General features: G+C 38.2%; 1 protein-coding gene and 1 long non-coding RNA gene across 14 annotated transcripts in view; one reads left to right on the top strand and one right to left on the bottom strand.

Annotated features, from left to right (window-relative positions):
• Window positions 1-21193, top strand: part of Cep85l (centrosomal protein 85L) — a 121061-nt gene extending 99868 nt beyond the window's left edge. For 5 of the 13 annotated variants that reach the window (XM_076552474.1, XM_006988635.4, XM_076552475.1 and 2 more), the window contains 7 exons: window positions 1966-2118; window positions 3935-4089; window positions 7638-7755; window positions 8204-8254; window positions 15050-15157; window positions 17497-17728; window positions 20991-21193. In XM_076552474.1, the coding sequence (XP_076408589.1) occupies window positions 1966-2118; window positions 3935-4089; window positions 7638-7755; window positions 8204-8254; window positions 15050-15157; window positions 17497-17728; window positions 20991-21154 (981 nt within the window). In that variant the 3' untranslated portion in view covers window positions 21155-21193. Of the gene's footprint in view, window positions 1-1965; window positions 2119-3934; window positions 4090-7637; window positions 7756-8203; window positions 8255-9418; window positions 10206-15049; window positions 15158-17496; window positions 17729-20990 lie in introns of those variants that run through there. The other 8 variants (XM_076552476.1, XM_076552478.1, XM_076552484.1 and 5 more) reach the window with 4 other exon arrangements.
• Window positions 1908-19301, bottom strand: LOC143268866 (uncharacterized). Its single transcript, XR_013044999.1, has 4 exons — window positions 19141-19301; window positions 9438-9496; window positions 8448-8577; window positions 1908-3010 (listed from the first exon to the last, which is right to left on the bottom strand). It is a non-coding gene; the product is annotated as an uncharacterized LOC143268866 (long non-coding RNA).
• Window positions 21194-21705: the final 512 nt, after the last annotated feature.

Here is a 21705-nt window from a genome sequence, read left to right as displayed (position 1 = left end):
CATGCTCCAACTTTGAAGAAACTTGTGCTGTCGGCAGAGATTTACGGATCTTCTTGAGGAATAACAGTCTTTAGTATACTTCTCTAACTAGTAGTGAATTTTCTAAAACCAGATGTGTACACCAGTGACCCTTCGTTTCCTTATTCCAATTGTTTGTTTCTTGGTCTCATTGACCATACAGTACTGAGGAATGAAGTGAAGCTTATCTTCAGACACTTGACTCAAGCTAGTAAGTTGGAGCCCCTTACTCTGAATCGGTAGATTTCATGTCATACATAGGTGGTTTTATGTATCTATAAAAGACCTGTGATCCACAAATGAGAGAAAACATTCAGTAGTTATCTTTCTGAGTCTGGCTTATTTTACTTAATGGGATGATCTCCATTTGCATCCATTTTCCTTCAAATGACATAACCCCATCCTTTATGGTTGAATTAAACATTACACACACACACACACACACACACACACACACACACACACACACACACGAGAGAGAGAGAGAGAGAGAGAGAGAGAGAGAGAGAGAGAGAGAGAGAGAAAGTTTGTGATATGTGTGTATGTATGTATTAAAACATCACATTGTCTTTATCCATTCATCTGCTTATTGACACCTAGGATGATTCTATAGGTTGTCAGTTGGTAATGCTGTAATAAACAAGGATGTGCAGGTATCTCTGTGGGGTGTTGACTTAGAGTCGTTCAGGTATATGCTCAGGAGCAGCTGAGTCGTAATTCCATTTTTAGTTTTATGAATAACTGCTATACTGATTTCCATAGTGGCTGGGCTAATTTACATTTTCTCCACTTCCTCCACATCCTTGTTGTGGTTCTGTCATTCGTTGTCTTTATGGGAGCCTTTCTGAGCAGGGTGAGATCTAATCTCAGAGTAGTTTTAATTTGCATTTCCCTTACATGCTAAGGGCATTGAACCTTTTGTTTTCTTCTATTATCCATTTCTACTTCATCTCTTGAAAATAGCCAGTTGATTCATTTCATTGGCCTGTTCATTGACTGGGTTGTTTGTTTGTAATTGCTCTTAGTTGTGAAAGAGTTTGTGAATGTGGGACGTGCAAGTTAAAGTTAGTAGAGTCAAATGAGTCTGTCAAATCTCCAGTTAAACCTCTACAGACCGGGGCTTACTGAGATGATCTGCCCTTGTTCTGTAGTAGATGTTAACTTCACATAATACCTCAACCCTAGAGTGACCTCAGTAGCGAGGCACCTTTACATTAGAATTTTAAGAAGGAAAATGTGGTACAAATTCACTTATGGTACAATATAAAAATATTTTTGCTTGAAGTATATAAATTGGCTCACTTAACCCATTTTCTGTTTCTAAATATTTGGTGAGTTCTCCTGGCTTTGCAAACTTGTAGTAACAAAATAACTGATGTATCTTCTTTTCTTAGTTTATGTAAAGTATTTTGATATAGCTCTGGAAAATTAGAAATTAGAATTTGTCCTCTAGAGATGAGTATTTGCTTTGATGATTAAGAAAATATGTGAAATATGTGTAGCTTTGTTTCTATGTCTTTTTTGGTACCTAATAACCTTTTAAGATACAGAGTTATAATTAAATAATTTTAACATAATTTAAACTCAATGCAGTTTCAACATGAGCACAACATTATTTACGGGATAAAGAAATGAATAATCTTATCCAAATTTGTACATGTATAGGTAATAAAAATTTGGTCATTACTGCCAGATGCCTTAGTACAATTTCAAAATGCCATCTGTAAAAGCAAACAGATATCATCCAGATTCCTTATTTCAGACCTATACAAGTTTCGAGGAGAAGAGAAAGACTCTTTGAATGATACAAGGCAGCTCTTAACTCAGTTTGTGATCTTTACTGTAAGCTGAGACTCATTGATAAATTCAAGATACCCAAGAATGAAACATTGATTTTGTAATTTTAGTAACTCAAAACAATTGAGGATTCATAATGTTTTCCTTTAGCTGAAAACCAGAGATAGATACATCAACAGCCTGAAAAAGAAATGCCAGAAGGAATCTGAGCAAAACAAAGAAAAGCAGAGAAGAATTGAGACCTTGGAAAAGTACCTGGCAGATCTTCCAACTCTAGATGATGTACAGAGTCAGAGTCTACAGGTAACGTGGTTAAACATGCAACTTTGAAATGCTTGCAAAATGTTTTAGAAATTTAGCTACTTAGAAATTACATACTCAATTACTGCTCCTAAGATATAAATTGACTTAAAACTGTTCAAAAAGAAGAAATAAATCTCTCTTCTGTTGTTAGTATGTGATTACCTTTGTAATAAACCTACATGGTAACTGTCTTACTTAGTGTTCAGTTTTTAAACTACTTTTTTATTGTATGTATGTATGTGTGATGTATGTATGGAGGTCAGAGGGAACTTTGTGGAATTGGTTTTGTTCTTCTATCTCTATGTAGATTTCATGTATGAAACTCAGGCATCAGATTTGCATTTTAAAACACCTTTATCTGCTGAGCCATCTCTTTGACCCCTAACATTCTATTCTATTTTTAAAAGGTGGTAGTTTCTAAACCTAGCTGTTTACTCTACCTTATATATCCACATTCACTCTAGTTTTGGTTTTGTCCAGTGTTCTCTGGGATTCAAGGCTTGAGTATCTTTATAGATGCTTATTTTCTTCACTAGTTCTTAATCCTGCTATAGTTTTTAATATGCCTTGATCTGTAATCTCTCTTCACTCCTCTGACTATTTTCCTTTTTTAATAATATTCTATTTCCTTTTTTAATACCTCATTCAGTCTCTTTACCAGTTCTGGTGAAGGCTTCTTGAAACATGGATTCACCCCAGTTATCTCAGTCCTTCCAAACCATAGGTTCTCAGTCTAGGCGCCAGCACCTTGTGGGGAGCAGTTGTTCTGTGTAGTCTGCCTTGTGCACTGCAGGAGAAGTAGTTCTTGTAATCAGTCCTTCTGGCCTCTACCTCCTAGATGATCATAGTGCTGCACTCTTTCCCAACGCAAACAATGGACATTTGTCAATGTCTGTGGAGGTAAAAATCATCTTCAGTTGAGAGTTGTTTATATAATTTCAGGATGTATATGGAAAGAAAATTAATTTATAAATTATAAAACTAAGATTAAATATAGAAAGGATCTAAAGGACCATAGGGGATACATGAGCAGAAAGAGGCAGAGTAGAGAGTTAAACACATGGGATCATAATGCCTAACACCCATTGGGATAGCCACTGCCAAGAGTCATGGTGCTCATAGACCCAGTTATAACAGTGTTATTTACAAGAACCAAAGTACAGAACCAATAAGGTGTCCACAGTTGATGAGTAGATACACAGTAGATAGTACATGTATAGAATGGACTATTGTTAGGTCTTATAAAGGAAGGAAATCCTGACACACTCTTCAGCGTGGATAAACCTGGAGAACATTTTATAATAAAATAAGAATAGTAAAATAAGCCAGTCATAAATAGGTAATATTGTATCATTATATTGTATGAGATCCAAAAGCAATCAACTTACAGAGACATAGAAAGTAGTATTGTAGGATGCCATGGTGTGGAGTAAATAGTAATTGGAAAGAAATTTAATGGGTACAGGTGTATAAGATAAGTTCTGGGAATTGTCATGATAACAATCTGAAAGTACCTAATAGTAAAGAGTCATACATGCAGACATGGTTATGTTATGATGTTAATTATATATTTTTTATGTTTCGCCATACTTAAAAAAAATGAAAAATTATGAACCTTTCTGTTTCAGCAATGTTATCTAGTCTTCTGCTTCATAATCCATTCTCCCAATTCTTTCAAATAAAGGAAGAGGCAGTGTGAAGTTGTTTAGATATAGAATGACTGTAAGTGAACAGTCTAACCCCGAGAAGAGTAGTAATTTTAGTGGCAGTATATTTAGTATTGCATGCAATGAAAACTGTAAACATTTTTCCTTAGCTGCAAGTCCTTGAAGGAAAAAACAGGAATTTGCAAGAGACTTTGATAGACACAGAGAAGAAGCTTGAGGAGATTAAGAAGCAATGTCAAGATAAAGAAATGCAGCTACTGTGCCAGAAGAAGAAGGAAAAGGAGCTGGTGACCTCTGTTCAGAGGTGAGGGGACCTTTCATGTCTTCACGCTCTTTAACTTGCCAGGATCATCAATGTTACCTTAGAAAGGTGCAATATGATTTCACTGAAGCTGATTGATTTGGTATTTTTAAGCATTATACCAACATCTTGCCAAAAATTTTAGATGGAAATAGCAAAAGAATGAACAAAGAAAGTCAACTCAACTAAAGTCTGAAAATACCATTGCAAACTCTTTAGTTGAAGGTTTTTATCAAGACAAGTGAAAATTCTAAACAGCAGAAAGCAACCTGTAAGATACACTACACTCCTTCCTAGAGAGTGCACTGTAGGGGACTGATGGGCTTTGATTTCATCTCACTGAATGGCTGATTTTCATGTACTTCCCAGACCTACCTGCGCATCTGCGGCGGTTTACACTTTACAATCCAAGTCTCCAGTGACAGTGACTCGCATTTGTTGGACTCCTCAGCTTATGCTCAAACATGGAAATTTTTATTATGAACCTAGAACACTGTTACATGCATCAGTTTATATTCTGTTGTAACCTTTAAATCTTCTTGTTATTAGTCATAAATAGATTGAACTATCTGAAAGAGTCAAATAATAAAACAGCAAAAAACTGAGTGCAAGAAATCCTGAAATCTGAAAATCACTTGGTTTACTATTTTCTCTTGGATTTCAGTACAGTGAACTCTCTGATTTCTGTTCTTGATGTCAGTTCCCAAAACTGTCACAGTTTGGAGTTTACATTTTTATCCTAGTATTTTTTCTTTCTTGCATTTTAATTTTTTTTAGAAATCCATAATTTATACCAACTCTTTAGTCTTAAAAGTACTTCCTGATCTTCACTAATTTAAACATTTTCTCTTTGTTGACAAAAATAAAAACAGCGCATGAGTTCTGTTTCGTAGCCGCTGTAATTGAGGAAACTTAAACTGTGGATATTAGAGCCATCGTAGCAGTTGTGGGAGATTACAGAGTGCTGTTTTATCCCATGTTTGCTTGTGGAGATTTGTGGCATTTTCTATGTTCTCTTTTGTTAGGGTTTTATAGAACACAGAGCCACAAATGCTTGATTTGCAAAGATTAGTATAATGTATCCCAAAAAACATTTTCCACTTTCAATTTGATCTTGAGGCTGACAGAGATAATATCTTTAAAGATTCCTCTTGCTTTTAGGTAAAAGCTTATTTTTAACTCTCCAGTATTATTTATTTATTATTTATTTATTTATTTATTTATTTATTTTGGTTTTTCGAGACAGGGTTTCTCTGCGTAGCTTTGTGCCTTTCCTGGAACTCGCTTTGGAGACCAGGCTGGCCTCGAACTCACAGAGATCCGCCTGGCTCTGCCTTCCGAGTGCTGGGATTAAAGGCGTGTGCCACCACTGCCCGGCTAACTCTCCAGTATTTATATTGGCAGTGGATTCACTTAATGTTGAGGGATAGTAATGGTATTTACTTGGGTCTAGGAAATTTCTTATATTCTGAAGGAACTTCAGATGTATATATGATTACGAATGATATCATTACATTTTATATAATGTTTCTAAATCTTTTTTTTTTAATTTTTAAGAAATCCATCCAGTAAAATTCTTCATTAGAAATGAAAAAGTAAAATATATAATAATGCATAAGTTAGTTCCACTTTTCAAAAACTTTCTTACTTTTGGAAATGGCCTTGCTACATAATCCAAACATGAATGCATGACAGGAAACTTGGTAGTGTGCAGCAATGTGGCTCATTCCCTCCTTATTGCTGGCTCTTCTTTACCTTTTAAAGGTTTTGTATGTGCATGTGGGTGGGTGTGGTGTGTATGACAGCCAGGGGTCAGCTTCTGGTGTCCTTCCTCTGGAGTTATCCACCCTGGTGTTGAAGATAGAGTCTCTCGGTGGTCAGAGACTTGAGTGAGGCTAGCTAGCGAATGAGCTCCAGGGACCTGCCTGTTTCCACCTCCCCAGTGCTGGTTTACAAGCCTGGCTACCGAGCTTACTTTATTAACGTGGGCTTTGGCGATAGAAGTCAGGTCTGTGAGCTTGTACAGACTGACTTATCCCCCCAAACGAAAAGGTTTTAATGTTTAAAGTGCGTTTTATCCTCTTTGTAATGCTGTTAAGTACACGGAACATAGTGTCTTACACCAGGTTGGCCAAATACAATTCTAGTTTGAGAAAGTAAGTACCTTACAACAGTCAGCAATGTATCACAAAGCAGTACACCACATCAGTACCACATAAATGATCACTGAGGCCATTAGGTATGAATACATCAAAGCCCTTATTCTGCCACCTGGTGTTATCAGTCCTTTCCCCCCAACCTAAGTAGTGTCATTTCTTCTTATTGAAGAAGACGGATTCAAATTGCTATAATGCTTAAAAAAAAAAAAGAAAAAAGAAAGAAAGAAAAGCGAAAAACCAAAATCTTCAGCTTGTCTGTTTTGACAGAAGGTCTTGCCATATGTAGCCCTGGCTGGCCTAATACTCACTATTTAGCTCAGGATGACCTAGAACTCACAGCAGTCCTTCTATCCTAGCCTTCTAAGTGCAAGGTTTCCAATTATGCATTACCATGCTTGGAAGACGTTGCAACTCTTGAGAATAATCCTCCCCCCAGCTGTTATTGTTTGGTGTTGGTTGTTATTGTTAATGACATGGTTTGCTTTTACCAGTCACTAATCTTCCATTCTAATGGCTAACACCTCCTTTCCCTGTATCTTTTATTTTTTTTAATGGAGAAAGCTTTTTTCCTGCAATATATTTTGGTTGTTTTTTTCCCTCCTTCAGTTCCTCCCAGATCCTCTCACCTTCCTACCCAAACACACACACACACACACACACACACACACACACACACACACACACACATACACACACACGGAAATCAAAATAAACAAGCAACAGATGGCTAAGATAAAAAAATGCCCAAGCAAAGCTAAATGAGACGAAAAGCCTAAAAGAATACCATTGAGTTTGTTTTGTGTTGCCAGCTATTCCTAGGCATAGAGTCTGTCCTTAAGTGGGGTTGATCTACCCAATGAGACTGCACTGGAAGAAACTGACTGGTTTTTAATATGCCAAAAGAGCCTCCTTTGTCATAGACCGCATGACAACCCTGAGCAAGCTGTTGGCATTGTAGAGCCACGTTCTTATTAATGAAGGGAAAATAATTCTGTTGGTTTGGAAACAGCAATCCCTACAACCAAAGTTTCACCATGCACAGGAAAAGGCAGGAATATATATCCACGTTCTTAATCTCCCCACCCTACTCATCTTGGTAAAGTAATACTCTACTGAACCAGTGTGTAAAGTAATGCTCATGTAGGGAAGAAGGAAGGAACAGGCTTAGATTACAGAGTTCAGCTTTATGAGATGGACTTCAGTGGGAAGTAGGGATGCCATACTATAAGCAGCTCTGACTTCAGATTCGCCATTTTTAAAATGATGACCAGCTTCTCTATCTAGTTATGGGCTCTTTTTCTGCAAATACATAGCTATTTGTATATTTTCTATGAATCTTAATTATTTGATTTAAAATATTTCTTCATGAAATTGTTTTTTTCTAAATAACAGTTTACAACAAAAAGTAGAAAAATGCCTTGAAGATGGAATCCGCCTTCCCATGTTAGATGCAAAACAGCTTCAGAGTGAAAATGATAATCTCAGAGAGCAGAATGCAACTGCTAGTAAGGTGAGTGGACGCTGTGAGAGCAGAGGTCAGATCTGTCCTGTTGAGTACGTGAATCTTAGAGTTTTCTATGTGGTTTATAATTTTAGTGATATTTAATAGCTTATAAAATAGCTTGCTTTGGTTTAGAAAGTAGAAGTTTAATATATTATAACTTATTTAAACTTAAATCCAAAACAAAAGGAGATATTTTCCCTTAAATTATTTGAAGTCTGTCTCAAAGTTATTTTTATAAATAAAAAAATTTCATTAGGAATTACAGGAAAATATTTCACTTTTACTTATGGGTGCTCCAAGTCATCTTGCACTTTAAAGGATATTTAACTATGAATGCTTCTGTAAAATAAAGACATTTAAAAATAAACTCTTCTCTTTTGAATTTTCTTGAGGTATTGATGCTTTTTTAAAGTAATAGAAAAAGATTCAGACTAATTTATTTGCTGTGTTTTAGATAATAGAGAGCCAGCAGGATGAAATTAACAGAATGATTTTAGAAATTCAGGTAAGGAATATTTTGTACATATTTTAGTGTATCTGTATGCTAATTTACACTTACTGCCTATATTACCCAAAAGTATTAGCGTACATGTATATCTGTATGAAAATATAATACTAGTAGTACCTGAGATAATTATAAATTATGTACTATTAATTTGAGCAGAATGCATAATATACATGTATGCAGTGTGAAATACCAGAATTTACTAATTTGGTGAACCAGTTCTCCAAAGGCATTTGAAGACTCTTCTCCTCTTTGCCGTTCCCTTCTGTAATTGGCCATAATCTTTCTCAGGTACAGAATACATTTGATTCAGGTTGTCAAATCTAATCATGAGAGAGAATGGAATGATGTTAGTCTACGTATCATTTAATTTTCATATACTAGTTCCATCTAGAAACATATTCCCAACCCAACTCTACCCATTTTGTGTTCTTCTCCTCCATCAAATTTTCTCCAGAAGTCTATAATGTTCTCCTCAATGTCCCATTGGTACTACCTGATATTGAGATCTTTAATATCGCTGTCTTTCCTGTTTTGTTTTCTGATTTTCTTCCCCTACCACCTTTGTACTGTAGTGCCTACAGTGCTAGTTAGGTGATGCTCACCAATTACAAAAATGATGTAGTGTCTACATCTATTCTATTCTACAAATAACATTGTAGAATACTTCTATTATGTATCAGTTAAACAATAGGTTCTAAGTATGATATCCCCACAATCTGTTTTTATAGTTCCTTCCTACCTATGTATCCTGAGCATGCATACCATGCTTGTATATGTGCACATGATGCCTCAGTAAATTTGAGTAAAAATTGTAGTTCCCCTAAGTGCCTATGCCCTTCTAAGAATGTGCATATATCAAAACCTCCTCAGCTGTGAAGATTCTACAGAGCATGATTTAATACAGCATATTTAATATGTATTTAATACAGCATGGAAACATGGTCCCCAGCCTTTAGGTAGAATTGACAGTGCTCTGTTTAGTTTCCCTCTCCTCCTAATAACACTGTTGCTCTTTCTGTATTACCAAATGATAGCATGTTACGTGTTTATACTCTGGTAGCTCAGCTGAGGAATTAGAACTCATCAAAACTCTGGACACATAATGTATACTATATAAGTTTGGAAGCTAATGGGTCTTTAATTCCTTTATTTATTTGCCAGATACTTATGGAGCCCTTACCTGTATGGTGGACAGAGTTCTTGAATTTCGTTAGTGAGCAAACCAAGTCTCGAGTCAGTCTAATGGGTTGGGTTGGAAAAAATGGAAATTAAACATCAAGTCCTATTTTTTTTTTTTATGTTACAAACATAAGTAGGATAGAGGGCAGTGACAGAGGGGACTCCACATGAAAGGGTGACCATGGAAGTTTTGTAAAGGAAGTAATGTTTGAGAAGAGTCTTCAATGAGGATAACCAGGGGGAACCATAGCACAAGCTAGGGAAAGGAAGCAACGGATGCCCAAAGTTGTCCAGCGTGTTCCAGTACCAGCAGGAAGGCTGCTGTCTTAGAGGGGATTGCAGCAGTGAAATGGGGTGAAGGTGATGGAGGAAAGTAACCTGCACAAGTTGACCAGTGTGTAGATTTTACTCTTTGTATGACAGAAAGCCATTGGACAGATATTACTGAAGAAGTTTTTAGAATCATACATCCTAATTCTAACAATACTTTGAGAGCTTGTTTGGAGGTTCTAGCAGGGAACACAGTTACTCATATACCCTAGGGAAAACAAAGGTCCTCTGTGAGAAAGGTCATCTTTGTTGATAGAATATGTAGCTTTGGGAAGGGATCCCCATGGATCAGTAAGGAAGGGAGGGGACCCACTACCAGATAGCCTTATGAGAGAATGAACTCTGGTCATTGCATAACAATCGTCACAGCCATATCACCCTCATTGACCCTGGAATCAGTGGCTCATGTATCAGAATTAAGTGCATTCTGTTGTCTGTTGCCTGTGTTAAATGATTGATCTATGATTTAAATAATGTTCAAGAATTCAATGATGGGTTGATTGATCCCAAAAGGTTATGACCTTTATGTTTCTTAACAGAGCTTCTGTTGTTCTACACGTTAGAACCACGGAACTATTAGGTGCTTCCAAAAAGTGGATCTAGCAAGGTTTCGTTAAATTTACAATAATCAATGCATGAATTTTTAAAAAGATGTTATTTTTTAAAAATATTTGTGTGTAGGCTTGTGCACATGAATGCAAAGGCCTTTAGAGGCCAGAAGAAGGTGTCAGGTCCCCTGTAGCTGGAGTTACAGGTGATTGTGAGCCACCTGAAATGGGTGCTGAGAGCTGAACTTGGGTCTTCTGCAAAAGTGGTCATCACTCTTAACTTTTGAGCCATGTCACATCAATTTTTTTTCATGAAACTTGAGCCCGTGATACCTGGCAGTTTATGTATGTTACATACATTTGTTCACATTATGATAATGCAGTATTTATTTATGTAAATTAAAATCTGCATACTCCATTTTATTCCAATCTTTAGTCACATGTAAATATATTATTATTGCATGTAAGTTAAGTATGTAGAAGAATGTGATTCATGCCATTTTTTCTTTTACCTTAAATACTTGAACATACCTTTTTTTATTTCTTTAAGAAAACTGGAATCAAATTAATAAAGTGTTTATTTCTAAATATCTTGGCCCAGATAGTATATTCATTAATTTCTGTTATGTTTTCAAGTGATAGCTTATGTTTTCTCTTTTGCCCTTAGCATCTCTTTTATAAATTGTGTCTGTCTAGGTCCTGGATAGGCTTAGTATGTAGTTTACTCACGAAAGTCATGTCACATGGATTTGATTCCCTTTTTTATTCTCCCTTTACTTAAGACCTCCTTCCCCTCTTATGTTTTTTTCCCCTGTCTCATTGCCTATATCCATGCTCACATGGGTTCTCACAAAAACTAAAATGTAAGACCCAAATATGTGATAAAACATGTAGTGCTTGTTTTTCTAACTCTGGGTCCCATTGCTTAATATAGTTTCTAGTTCCATCTATTTTCCTGCAAATGCCACAATTGCATTTTTCTTTGTAGCCAAGTAAAGTTCCAGAGTGTTTATGTACCACCCTTTCTCATATCTATTCATCTGTTGATGTGCATGTAGACAGCAATAAACATGGGTATGCAAGTATTTCTCTAATATAATTCAGAATCTTTATGATATAATCCAATAAACCCCCCGTTTGTGTCTCCAACTCAGAATTCTCCCTTTCATATTTGTGTGTCCAGGCTCCTGTTCAGTATTACCACACTAGTGAACACACTTGACACAACACATTAAAAACAAGAACACCAAAACTGTTTGAAAAAAAAAATCCACTGAAAACCCTGCCGTACCTTCCAGTTCTGAACTTAACCTTAATTTTTAGCACATGTTTCTCAGGAAATTCCATGACCTTTAAAATATATCCCTCTCCACCCTCTGCCTGTTCAGCATCATCCAAGCTATTTTTATTTCTCCTGTGGGGTTGCTCTTCCTGCCTCTACCCTTGTGTTCTCAGTCTGTCTCTTCTTGAGTGATACTATTGGACAGAAATCAGATCACGTATTTCTGCTCAGAGCTCATCAGTAGTTTCTCTTATCCAAAGTAATGATCCAAGTTCTCCCATAAATGTATGATGCCTGTAACACTCTTCTGAGTCCTGCCTTGCTCTGTAACTGTAGTCACCATGCCTTTGTTCCCCCACTGTCCTTTACTCAAACAGAAGGCAATAGGTGCCCCAGCATTTCTGCACCGACTGTAACTCTCTCGGTAGCTGGCCGACAGAGTCCCTTGATCACTTCAAACCTCTGCATCAGTATCAGCTTTTCCATGGACCCTTGTCCCCTATTTTGAGATTTCAGTATCAGTTTTCCTACCATGTTCTTGTTCATTCTCTACAGCAGTAAACAAACTAATATAAAATATTATCCAGCTATAATTTATTTCGTCTTTTTCTTCTTAGTAAAAATTCCACAAAGTCCAACAGCTTTGGCTGTGTTCACTGATGTATCACCTAGTACAAAGAACAATTTGTTCATAGATAATCACACGAAGTAGTATTGTTTGGGTAACTCTTGTGGGACATGTGTGTATGTATGTGTGCACATGCATTCGTGTGTGTGTGTGTGTGTGTGTGTGTGTGTGTGTGTGTGTGTGTGTAATACTAGTATGTTTTTCTTTTCAAATGATTCCTTTTAAGTTGGGTTCCAGATTATGTAGAGTCTGTTGACAAAAGCACAGCTTTCCTTCATATGAATTATTTGTGTATTTCTAGATTCTTATATCTAAACAGCACATACACTTAAAACCACTTTTCAACTTCAGAAATACTCATAGTTAATGCCAAGAGGTCATGAACTTAGCAGAGTCTTAAGACTGTTAAGTCTGGAATTTAAGGAAGGTTTTTGACATTTAAAACTTAATCCAGTCCTTTAATTTATCAATTTAACATGGCTAATGAAACACAAACAGATTGGCATTCTGCATTTCACAACAGCCAAATATTTATTTCAGAAAATATGGATCATTCATTTATAAATAGTAGGGAACCACTATTTGTAGCATTATATTTTAAAAGTCACAAGATTTCAAAATTGCTTGAAAATTTTTTGTGAAATAACATTTATTATTCATTCCTGATAGAACAAATTAGCTGAAATGTCTATCAAATTTTCTAGGTTTTCTGCATAGAAAAATAACTATTGATATTATGAATTCTTACATCAAAATAAATATAATGTGCATTTGTATTTATAAACACTAGAAAGTATTACAAGGGCCCTTGTGGACACTAGGTACAATATCCGAACTACTTCAACAACCCTTTTTCTGTTCAGTGGTGGGTGACTGAGAAGGAAACAAGCATGATGTTGATTCCTGTCTGAACCGTGCTTGACTTTGGAGCTCTAGATGACAGTCAGGATTTTGTTCTTTCATCTCTTTTTTTTTTTTTTGGTTTTTCGAGACAGGGTTTCTCTGCGTAGTTTTGCGCCTTTCCTGGAGCTCACTTGGTAGCCCAGGCTGGCCTCGTACTCACAGCGATCCGCCTGGCTCTGCCTCCCGAGTGCTGGGATTAAAGGCGTGCGCCACCACCGCCCGGCTTGTTCTTTCATCTCTTGAGACAAAGCGTTACTCCACTCCTAACCCTTATGTAGACACGTCTTCATACAATTTAGGAGAGATTGACTGCTGTGGTGGATGAGGTGCTGTGGTCTAGCAGCTTCAGCACCGGAGCTAGAGTCATCCTTGGAAGCAGACAGGAGAGTGGGGACTCACTCTCCCTCCCGCGGGCGGGGCTTCCTGAAACCCAGCCAGTACGACCCGTGAGCCTGAGGTTATTGCAGTTTTCCTTCTTGTGACACTATTGCTAAATCCTCCAGGTCCTGATAGAAAAGTCTGCCTGTTTTGCATCTCTCTTAATTTCAGTTTTACATGGATACACATTAGTCATTCCTAGTCAACATGGCTCTGAGTTGATCAGAGGGCAAAACACTAGGCTTTTAAGGGATTGCATTGTGAAAATAGCCTCTTTAAGCTCTGTTTTTATTGTTAAAATGTGAGCTTTAAAGAGTCTATCTGTGCTAGTTTTCTCTATAATTCTAATAAAGCCATGTATCTTAAGAAAGTATCAATTGAATTCTGGAGTATAGATAAATAATCTTGTCTGGCCAGGAAGCATAAATCTCCAAGAAGATAATAAATCTCCATATATCATTCAGTCAAATGAAGTTACAAAACAGTTGGAGTTTCAGAAAAAAAAATTAGAGAGCTTTTCTTTGGGGTTGTATTGTCAACTGCATTTTGAGGGAACGGAAAACAAGTTTGTGTAAGAAAATAAAATATACTTGTTCAAAGGTTTGATTCATTTTTACCTAACTTTTAAGTCATTAAATAGTCTTTCAGAGTTTTATCAAATGAAATTTAAAAATAGTAAGTTAAATATGTACCCCTTACAAAACTGCTTGACATTCAGTGTTAAGTCTGCTTCTGTGACCCTCTCTTTCTCTTACATGCGGAGATGTTAGGATGGTACACATTCATAATGGGCGTGTGCTATTCGGTAGTCAGTATAAAGCAGTTGTAATTAAGAATAAGTACAGACTTGTAGGAAAATGAATTCTCTTCCCTGGTCATAAGTTTATTGATTTCGTGGTCCAACCACAGGGGAGAAAGTTGATAGAAACACCTAGGAACCCTAGGAAACTATTGAGTTTATGACAAGGTCTTTCAGTAGGAGTCAGCTGGAGTGGCTCAGATTTGTCTAAGATGCCTTCGATGCTGCTCTGGCACACTAGGAGTTTTTGTTTTTGTTTTTTTTTTCACAGTACTTTGTCATCTACAGGATATTCAATTTTATAATGGAGTAAGGAGATTAATTTTCAAAGTTTCCTCTGGCCTGAGTTGGGCTCATGTTCACTGTTCAGGACAGTCTAAAAAGAAAGGGGAGCTTAGCTAAAAATAATTTTTTTTAAAAACTGTCTTATTCTACTGTTTCATGCATAAGAAAAACGTAACAAAATATTACTTTGTTGCCAATACACTCCTAACACCAATTAATAAAATAGGAATTATTTGTAGTATAGCACTAGATAGAAAGCTCAATTTGACATGTTTTAGACAGGTTAAAAACTTCTTTGGTATTGCTTCCCTATTCTTTGGATCTAATGTGAACTGTTTTAGAGGTGACAACTTTGTTATAGAAGGGACTAGGGAGGCAAGAAGATCTGAAGTATTGGAGTCTGCTAGGCGGACATGTGACTTTTATTTGCTCTACAGTTTTGACATTGTTGTCATTTTAGTCTATGCAAGGGAGACTTTGTAAAGAGAAGCTGTCTGCAAAGAGCATGGTGGGGGAGCTAGGAAGGAAAGAAGGCAGCCTCCACAGGGTAACAGAAGCACTGCTCCAAGTGAGTCACCCCAATTCTCCACCCCTTTAAAGTCAGTGCTTGCTTTGTGCATGTTCGATGTGGGACATGTTCAAACCGGAGGTTTGACTTTGATGTGTTGATTAATAAAATTATCAGGCTTCATAAGAAAATTCTAACAAAAAGACAGGCTTTATACAGTTTTCATGACTTAACTAGGTAGAATCAAATGTTACACATGCACTGAGGCCCAGAGTGCACAAAGCAGGCATATCTTGAACATGAACACAGTCCTCAAGGGACTTCAGTGCAGCTGCTGCAGATCACACTCTGTCCCGACCTGTGTTTAAGGACATGTTATATGCAGTACATGGGAACCTCCTGAAGTGGAGGACGTTTTCTTACATAACCACAGTACGATTATCATGCCCATCAAAATGATCACTCCTTGATGTTGATAATAGTCTTGTCTGTATTCACCTTGCCCACTTCACCAAGTATTTGTTCAGTGGCTGTGGAAGACATTATTCCTTCAAGGGCTACCCGTGCATTTATAAATCCAAGGTGCCGTTCTTCCCATGTTACTGTCCTTTTGAAGAAACTAGAAGCACATTCATCTCATAGACTTACAGATTGTCACACCCTTTAGATTTGTCCAGTTGCTTCCTTAATGGTACCATTTGGTCTTTACCCTCTGTTTCTAGTAAGCTAGTTGGTAGAGCTAAAGGCTATATGAAATTCGTGTCAGTTGTTTTTGCTATGGACACTTTGTATTGCTGACACTGTACAGTATTTGATTATCCTTCCCAAGTGGCATGCAGATACTAATCTCTCTAGGTTAAGGTGGTGACAGCCTGGCCTTCTTGTTATAAAGGTACGGCCACTACAAACAGCAGGTGATCTGTGGAGTGGGGTGAATATGCAGTTTGCCAGCATCTGTTTTCTTGATGGCTTTAGCTTCTGCCCAAGTTCATTGCCTACATAAGTAGATGATTTGAAAGTGTTAGTTTTTCACATGTCCTCCATTTCCTTTACCTGTAGGAGTTAGCAGTCATATATAAAAGCCATCTTTTTCTTACCACCCCAGTTGATTAGTTATTCTTTTTTTTTTTTTTTTTTTTTTTTTTGGTTTTTCGAGACAGGGTTTCTCTGTGTAGCTTTGCGCCTTTCCTGGAACTCACTTTGGAGACCAGGCAGGCCTCGAACTCACAGAGATCCGCCTGGCTCTGCCTCCCGAGTGCTGGGATTAAAGGCGTGCGCCACCACCGCCCGGCTTGATTAGTTATTCTTAAATGCAGTTCCAGTTGGAAATCCTGTTAAATTTCACTAGCAATTTTCAGGGTGAGGAGGGGGAAATAGTTTTGGAGATAAGAATAGCATTTTCTGAAGGTAACTCATGAATCTTTGCTGATACTTCCAGTTCTAGTCAAACAATTCTGAGATGCTAGCATTTCCCTTTCATGACATATTTATATTTCTTTGCGTCTTAAATCATAAAATGTAATTCCATGCATATGAAAACATAAGCACTTTTTTTCTCAAAACTAAATAGTTGCGGTTTTCTCAGTGGAGTCTCCCTGGGTGTGTTAACCACACCTCCCGCTAGGCCCCGGAGTAGATGACCGTCAGGAAACACACCCAGTGGTTTTGTTGTTGACTTTGTGTCTCACTTGGGTTGCTGGAGCACTTTGTCTTAGTGGTCTTCTGCCTGTATACTTGGATCTCTGGCTTCTGGGAGGGCTTCTTCTGTTCTGGGGGGATTTGGTGTGTGTGTGAGTTTCTTGTTTTGTTTGTCTTGTGTGTGTGTGTGTGTGTGTGTGTGTGTGTGTGTGTTTTAAAGGAAAAAAGGGCTTCGAGTTGGGTGGGTGGGAGGGGACATGGAGAGGATCTAGGAGGAGTTCAGGGCGGGGAAAAGTGATCAGAATATATTGTATGAAAAAGGCTTTTGTTTTCCATGAAAAAAGAAAGAAAGAAAGAGTTCCAGTATAGTCAAGTCACTTCTGCTACTTAACAACACCATGGAATGAGGTTTAAGGTATCCTTGTTCTTTTCATCCAAATGGGTTACATTGTGGGGGATGCATACATAGCTAGTCTGCTTGTTAGTGAAGGAACTCTGAGAACCAAGGCTGCTGGGGTGTGATCCTTCCCTTTGTTTACTATGGGCATCTGATGGCACACACAGCAGTCAGACCTGTAAATATAGGTCAGTGTTTATTTTGTACTGACGGTGTGAGATTGAGTTTGGTTAACATAAATACACTATGATGCTTGATAATAGACTTGTTTGTAGACTTCATGGAAAATGTTAATCCGTATGACTTTTGAATACCTTTTCTCAGTTCTAACAAATGGCTTTTTATTTTCTTTTATCCACTGCAGAACCAAAGACAAATAGGACAGACATTCTCATTACTGGACCAGGACCAGGAAGCAGAGCAGTCTGGGCTGCAGAGCCTCCTTTCTAAGTGGCCGCTCTTTGATCTGACTGTGATCGACCAGCTCTTCAAGGAAATGTCCTATTGTTTGTTTGACTTGAAAGCATTGTGTAGTATTCTCAATCAGCGAGCTCAGGGCAAGGAGCCTAACCTTTCCTTGTTACTGGGAATCAGATGTAAGTGCCGATGCCTTCCTTTATTCTCACTGCCCTTCCCATGTTTGCTCTGTGCTCTCCTTTGCTTTAGCTTTATAAGTCTCTGACTCGGTTGCTGGTTTTAGGTTTCCCTCTGACCAGTTCATTACGAAACGGACAGAAGGGAAGCCACAAGGGCATAGTTGCAGAATGCCTAGAGATGTTCCCCACACTGCGTCTGCGAATGTGTGCCCACAGTGCTAGTTAGCAGGCATTCCCATTTGCTCTGCTAACAGTAAGGATCCCTGCTGTTGCTTTTCTGTGGCATTTACACAGGCGAGTGGGTCAGCTGTGTATCAGCTGCTAGAATATTTGTAAGATACTACTCGTTGCTTTTGTAAGGATTGTGTGTCCTGTGGCTGACCGTGAGCCAGAGTCTCTCCCACAGATGTGCTGCCTTGGCCACACATGGCTTTGCTCCTCTCTTGTGACATCCCCTCTCCTCTGTCTCAGTTCTTTCCCCTTCTGCCTGAGATTGTGTAAGAGCTGCCGCAGTAGTAAAGTGATGTGAGCCTTCCTTTGGGAGTTCCTTTTGTAGAGATGCCCATCTCTTTGTGTAGTTCCCAGGAAAAAAATATTGTCTTGTTGGTGTCTTTTTAACAGAGAAGAAATAGATAAATAAAAAGCTTAAAACAGGGTAAGGCTACATTAAAAAGTTTGTGTTGGACACATTCTAATGTTGAACACGTTCTAGCGAATGCTTGCCTAAGTATGGTTCATATGTGACAAGAGAATATTTCTATTTTCTCCAAACAATATTCTACTGTTTTACCTCATAATAGGTATTTTTAGCTTAAAATGAATGCTCTTAAAGAATGTCACCTGTTAAATGAAACATATTTGTATTAAGCAAGGTCAGCAGAATTTGACCTTCCCTTCATCGAGGGAGGTTTGTTCACATGCTTAGTGTAGGCATGTGACAAACACTGGTCAGTATTAGTCAGTGACTATCAGACACCCCAGTGGTGTGGGTGCTCAGTTTGGTCCTGTCAGTGCAGATAATTAAACAAGTGAGTGAGTAGATCAGTGAAGTAAGTGCTGTCATTGAGATGTGGTCGAAGAACAGTGGGAACACAGGGAAGAAAAGTGGCTGAATAGACTGAAGGACTGCCAAGGTCTCATGGATCCTAGAGATGATGCCAGATGATAGAATGGGTCTCTTGGAGGAAGAACCAGAAGTTCACATATAAAAGACTTCAGTGATTTGAAATTGGTTTCCCTTCAGTTATCTTATAATCTGCATTTTAGTACAGCATTTATTAACCTTTACATAGATAGAGTTATGCTAATCTGAATGCCATGGAGGTTCAAGCCTCTGAGCACCTGCACCACACTAACCCCCAGTGGATGCTCTTTTCCGGCTTTCAGGTTCACACTCCGAGTCCTTACCTTACCTTCGGCATTGTGAAATTCTGTCCAGCCAGCTGCTTTGTCAAGAACCCGTGCATTCACTTGATTTGCTGTCTCAGGATTCCTTCAGTTATCTCTTGGCAGACCTACCCCCCTTCTCTTAAAATTCTCTCTGCCTCCTTGGTTTTCATGACATCATTCTCCAAGTTCTACTTCCACCTTTATGACTGCTTAGCCTCAATATTCTATAGACTTCTCTGCCACCTTCTTATTGGGAGGCAGAGGCAAGTGGATCTCTGTTAGTTCAAGGCCAGCCTGGTCTACAGAGTGAGTTACAGGATGGGCAGAGCTACATAAGGGGACTCTGTCTTGGAAAAAAAATCATATTGGGGAACACAAGGACTATTAGTCAGTGGGGGTTTCATTTGTTTCTACTTTTAGTCGCTATTCTTTCTGAATACTTGTTTTGTTTTCTCACATCTTTTTCTGTTATTACAATATCCCCCATAGAGATACTGATCTCTTACCCTGTCTAGAAGGCATCTTTGGTCTCTGGATTATAGTCAGCTATTTCTCTCTATATATTCAGCTAGGCATCAGAGATGTAGCATGACTGAAATAGCATGACTATTTGCCCCAATGTAGCATGACTAGTTGCCCCAACTAGTCCCACTCCTCATGGTGATGACCACCACCATTCCCTACCTGCCTTTTCCTCTGTAAGCTGTTCCCAGTCTCCGACCCTCACTCAACTTGGTGACAATTGAGCTCTGCTAGAGCTGATACTTACTCCTTCCACTGTATCAGAGTTAATTCAGACTCACATAACCTGAACTGGACTATTACCTGTCGTATTCATCCTCCTTCCTCTACCCATTTTTCATATTATTACCAGTGTTTTGTCCAAACCACAAACTGATTTTCCTAATATACTCATATATAATAGATAGAATAGGTTCTGCCATCTCTGTAGCTTGGTTCTTATGTCTCTTACATGTAATTCATGTTCTACGATTTTATGGCTAGGCACTAGTCTTGTTTCTCAGATTCTATCAGACTGCTTTGTTTTGTGCTTTGATGGCCCACCAGTAAACAAGTCCCAGCCATTTCTCTAGTTAGCTCTCTGTATCTTTTGTCTGTGCCTCTGTATGTTTTGGGTAGTGGTGGGTCATCTACAGTATGCTCTACGTTCAGTTGTCTATGGAATTGTTTAGAAAGCATTGAGGATAAGTCATTGACTTCTCTATCCAGTGTCACACCTTGATCATGGCAAATGTTCGTTAGTGTTTAACAGTTATTTGGCTGCTATGCTGGAGGTAGAAGGAGTTTATTTCATAGTTTTCTTGCTTCTTTACTGGGACGTGCTTAAGAGGAGAAACTGGAGTAGGTGATTGAAAGCTCGCTGACCGGAGCCTCGCCCCCATTAGTCAGACCTCGGGCCACTCTCTATATTTGACTCAATTATCTGAGATTATGTAGTCCTAATACTTTGGCTGTATCTTTGGAGACTAATGTCCTCATTCCAGTAAAACCCCCTTTTATAATCATAAAATTTAAGACAGCTTCTCTATGCAAATGATTTCCAGATTTTGTCAATGGGAAAGAATTAAGTACTCTAGTAGAGCTTGAAAAGAGATGTGAGAGCACATTCTTTTTCACTTTGCTAATATTGCCATCTACCAAGCATGCTGAATTTGTGCATGCTATATGAATTTAATACATTTTAACTAGCAGTGTACATAGGCAGGGTCTATTTAATATCAAATGATGTATAATTTGAACCGAAGCCTCACTGGTATTCATTATACAACCTCATGTTCCCATGATGAAGGTAAGAATCATGAAATGTCTATTCAGAAAGGTGAGACATTCTCTGCATACTTTCTTTACACAGCAATGAACTGTTCAGCTGAAGAGACTGAAAATGACCACAGCCCAGAAGCGCTCACTAAAAAGCTCTCGGATGTGTGCCAGTTACGGAGGGACATTGATGAATTAAGGACTACAATATCAGACCGCTATGCTCAGGACATGGGAGACAACTGCGTTACCCAGTGATCAAGTGTTGGTCCACAGCAACAATGATCCGTTGTGAAATGCTGCTGTGTTAGCCTCCTTTGTTTCTCCGTAGGACTTAGAAGGGAAAGGTGAAGCTCCTGGCAGTGTATTCCGGCTTTGTCGTCGTCGTCCGTGTTGGTGTTGGTATTTTGTTCAGTTTGCTTTACAGAGGAAGTTTGAAGGGGCTGATGAAATCACGCAAACAATCATGTTACTATTTGAAAAATGAGATAATGTCTGCAAGAAAAAGAACAAAACAATCTGCATGTTCAAACTACTGATTGTAGGACCAAGCTGTGAACAGTGCTCTTCAGATAAAGGCATAGGGTTTCCTTAATCCTATCATTTTCTGTGTATACATGTGACTGCTCATTCATTCTCTCGCTTGATCACTCTGTCTCTGTCTGTCTTTCAGTCTGTCTCTTTGTGTGTGCATGCCATGCATGTGCATTTGCATATGCATGGACTCTATTCACATAATAATAGGATTTCGAGGGTCAAAGCAAGGCTTTGAAAGTCACACACTGTCAATCTTCATTTTGGAATTTTAT

This window comes from Peromyscus maniculatus, chromosome 16 (genome assembly GCF_049852395.1).
Source record: "Peromyscus maniculatus bairdii isolate BWxNUB_F1_BW_parent chromosome 16, HU_Pman_BW_mat_3.1, whole genome shotgun sequence".
Taxonomy (NCBI): domain Eukaryota; kingdom Metazoa; phylum Chordata; class Mammalia; order Rodentia; family Cricetidae; genus Peromyscus; species Peromyscus maniculatus.
This window is presented reverse-complemented; position numbering and strand designations above follow the sequence as displayed.